Source organism: Loa loa (genome assembly GCF_000183805.2).
Source record: "Loa loa unplaced genomic scaffold supercont3.219, whole genome shotgun sequence".
NCBI lineage: Eukaryota > Metazoa > Nematoda > Chromadorea > Rhabditida > Onchocercidae > Loa > Loa loa.
Window position 1 is genome coordinate 33,378 of NW_018108399.1, and position 3,793 is coordinate 37,170.

The 3,793-nt window shown below is 34.9% G+C and overlaps 1 protein-coding gene across 1 annotated transcript in view; it reads right to left on the bottom strand.

The window, feature by feature from the left end:
- LOAG_18183 (WW domain-containing protein) overlaps window positions 1-3,793 on the bottom strand; it is a 9,360-nt gene that overhangs the window by 3,654 nt on the left and 1,913 nt on the right. The window contains exons 3-10 of the mRNA XM_020450849.1: window positions 3,249-3,519; window positions 2,723-2,795; window positions 2,358-2,556; window positions 1,773-2,036; window positions 1,296-1,382; window positions 1,107-1,224; window positions 529-700; window positions 148-299 (exon numbers count right to left, since the gene is read on the bottom strand). Coding sequence (XP_020305424.1) covers window positions 148-299; window positions 529-700; window positions 1,107-1,224; window positions 1,296-1,382; window positions 1,773-2,036; window positions 2,358-2,556; window positions 2,723-2,795; window positions 3,249-3,519 — 1,336 coding nt within the window. The remainder of the gene's footprint in view (window positions 1-147; window positions 300-528; window positions 701-1,106; window positions 1,225-1,295; window positions 1,383-1,772; window positions 2,037-2,357; window positions 2,557-2,722; window positions 2,796-3,248; window positions 3,520-3,793) is intronic.

The following is a 3,793-nucleotide window of genomic DNA, read 5'->3' on the forward strand; positions in this document are numbered from 1 at the left end:
TTTTTTTTTTGATAATAGCATATATGACACAATTGGATTTAGGAAAAATAAAGTAATGAAATTCAAGAATATCATCTATCCTCCCGCCCTCTTATAAAAATTTCACGAATAACCATCTGTTTTACTCATTTTCACCGCACAACTAACCTGGCTGCTCGCCATTTTCTTGTAAACGTTGTTCCCGCTTTTGTTTTTCTTGCAAAAGCATTAACTTCTCTTTGACACTTGTTGCACAAAGCACTCGGTTATTTAAATTCATTTTCAGACGCGCTGTACATCCATACGGCATTGATGAATTCCTAAAAACAATAAAAATCATCCTTTACTGAGGATGAAAATTCGTCCACTTCTCTCCCTTTTCAAATAAGGCATAGGTCAAAAAAATAAAGGAAAAACTGAGCAATTAGAGAACCAATCGATATCTACTGGAAATAAACATCAAATTCTTCCAGTAGTCCGCTATTAATTGATAATGTTCAAATGTTTAGCACACTTTATCAATCAATCATTTCATTAAGTCAGGTATACCTTGTCTCTGAGAAGTGATAATTGATGGTGCTTTTCAAAACTTTCTGTACATATTCATGCAACACGCTGACCGATGTTTTCCCTTGTGGATTAAGGAAAAATCCACGATGTTGTGGTTTCAGATTTGCTTCCAGCGCAGGTACAGTAATTAATTTCACATTTGAAGGTAATGCTGTAAAAATTAAAACTTATTCTTCCATCAGTAAACTAGAATGGACTATTACGGTGATGGAAACATGAATTTCAAGTAGTTAAGGAATGGTAGACGACGAATTTACTTTTTTAATCAATTTCATAAATATTGTGGAGTTAATTCCAACAAAATATCGTATTTATTGTTCAAAACAATCAATAAAAATTGAGGATACGTAGGAATGCGATATAAACCAAGATCAGTGCAACAGTTATGTTGATGCCAACATAGGTTTTAAACAATAATAGGATGGCAGACCAATTTTTACAAATTAGAAAACGACTGCAGCTAGTTTTTAGAAAAACTTCATTCGATTTTACTTGCAATAGATGTATGCATTTTCATAGTTCTTCGTAAACCAAATTTAAAAAAGACGGATTCTTACCGGGACGACCAACCGAAAGCTCAATGGAGGATGCATTTTTTCCAAGTCTTCCAGCTTCGGCAAGTTTCCGTTGCCGATGAAAGTTACGCGTTGCAGCCCATTTATTGAATCGATATGTCTTAAAAGAAAAGTGTAATCAAAAGTTGATAGTAAAACATGCTAATAACGTGCAACTGTGTTGAAAGTTACCTGAATTTTTTTAAATTTAAATACAGCTTTTGCATAATCGTGTAATGCTTCTGCATCCAGCTGGCGTTCCTTGAAATCTTCAGCAGTCTGAAATTTTGGAAAATTTTCGTATTTAAACAGAAAGGAAAAGTCCCATGGTTTTCCTTTCGTTTCCGCGATATTTCCATTTAACTTCATTTGCGCATTGTGTCTTTCCAAGTAAGAATTTTTCCATTTAATTTTCTAACCACACGTAAGATTGTGGGGAAAAGGTTTTAGTAGCCAAGAAAAATACCTCATCATTACCAGGGATAAAAAAAAGTTCCCTAGTGCTTTATAACATTTAAACAACAATTAAATATCAAACAGGGTCGACATTTAAAGCTGCTTCATTATTTGTCGGAATGATAATTGGTAAGTTGTCAGTCAAAAAACTTACAAGGGCTTAGAAGAAAAAATATAACTTAAAGCGAATTTTTCAAGATTTGACACACTTACCTGAACCTTCGTACCTGGTGCTTGTAGTCGTGCCATTACTAATGCGGAATCTTCAAGGGTACTATCACCATTTTGTACACCGACCGATTCGGAAAGTGCATTTTGCAGTGCAGCTGCACTTGCTGCAGCGCCCTCTTCTATTTCTTTAAGTACTCGTCGCTGATGCAAGCATGGTATAGCGGAAACTGGCACATTATGATGTCGAACACTGCCTGGACCAATGAAATATGGCCGTGAGAATGTACAAACCCGTGTAGATTTATGCTAAAAAATAAGATGACTTTAAAGATGAATCTCTTCCTCATAACCAATGTCTCCAAATCTAATTTATTGTGCAAAAGTAGACAACTTAATCGCTAACCGAAACAACAAGCGGATACTTAAGTTTGGTGTTAAGTCTTATTGAAGCACAAGCGCATTATTTCCTGATGAAACTCTGAGTTATATCGATTGAGGCATGCTCCAATTGTATTATTTACAGAAAAAATAAGATGAACAGCAATTATAATGCATTTAAAAACTAAATGATACAAATTTATTATTAACGACGAATATTCGGCAGTAGCACCGGAGATAAAAGCTGACCAAATAAATGGGTAGCCCACTACTGTGAGTCACCTCCACCCATCCTTCCGGTAATACGTCGAAATAATCTGTTCCACGATATGCCAAGACTATTTTCTCTCGCACTTCACCATCCTCCGGCATAATCACTTTACCCGTTTGAGCATCTTCTACCGGTTTCTCCAGCAATAGGTCGATATCTTCACCATCATCTTCGTCACTACAAACACTTTCAAAAAAAAAGTTCATTATTTGGAGATACGATTTTAGAAATGAAAAGTAAGGATTTATTCGAATTAAAATAAGTAAAACACAAATGTAATAAAGAATTCTAATAACTGAATTGAAGAATGATACATATCTTAAGCAATGATAATATAACTTACAATAGGTAGACATCTTTCCCATCTTTGTTATTTCGTTCGTCTATTCCACTTAATTCACCGCCACTATCTTCATCTGGAAAAGGTGTTAATAGTTCAAAAAGGAATTAATTTTATAAGATGATTAATCCAATTACTTCATTAACATTATTTCCAGCAGTCCAGTTTGAAGATTCCAAAGTTGATACGGTGTAAAAAATGCAACGCTTAGTAATGTGGAAGCATAAAAGAAATAATATTATCTCTTTAAAAAATGAGAAAACATTATCATTGGCTAAAGAAGGTGGAATGCTCAAATCATCACATTTTAACCAGTAAATAGTCCAAAGAGACTATTTCAACACTTGAATCATAAGTCACATCTTTTTTAGACTAGGGCAATTGCAAGAACAAGATAAGCTGCATAAAATAATTACAATTCCACTACGTGGAAAAAACAACTATAGACTCTGGTAACAGATCAGGACAATTCTAGTAACTAAAACATCTATAAAGCAGTTCCAATTCATCCGATAACTGAAATATTTACCTGGTCGTGATAAGCTTCTACTCCGCCCTTCAGGTTCCTCCGATTGCTGCTCTTCCAGTAATGCAGTCTCATTATTTGTTAAGTTCATTTCATTTGACGGCAAAAATTGGCATAGTGGTGGTGGCGGTGGTAATGATGGTGCGGGAAGAGGTGGAGGTGGTGGCGGTGGTAGAGGCACTAATTTTTCAGGAAAAATGGTAAAACTGTTTTCGGTAATCTTTGATGAGACGGCATTTCCTGTCTGGACAATAACAGCGCTGCTTCCTTCGTCCTGAAATTTTATTTCAGAAAAACCGAACAAAATTATTAAGAATCAAAAATCAAAACGAACTGAATTAATATGAAAAAATGATCGAAAACAGAAGTTTTTCCCAAAATTAGGATCCAAGTAATGGATATCAAAATTCCGACCCAAAACGTCTGCAAAAATAAATGATCGACGGAATGTGCTGAGACTGTTTGAGATCCCTTATTTGTTTCTCTTTTTCTTCCGTGCCTTCTTTTGACCCTCATATCAGGAATTAAAATGAACTGAATTGTTTCAA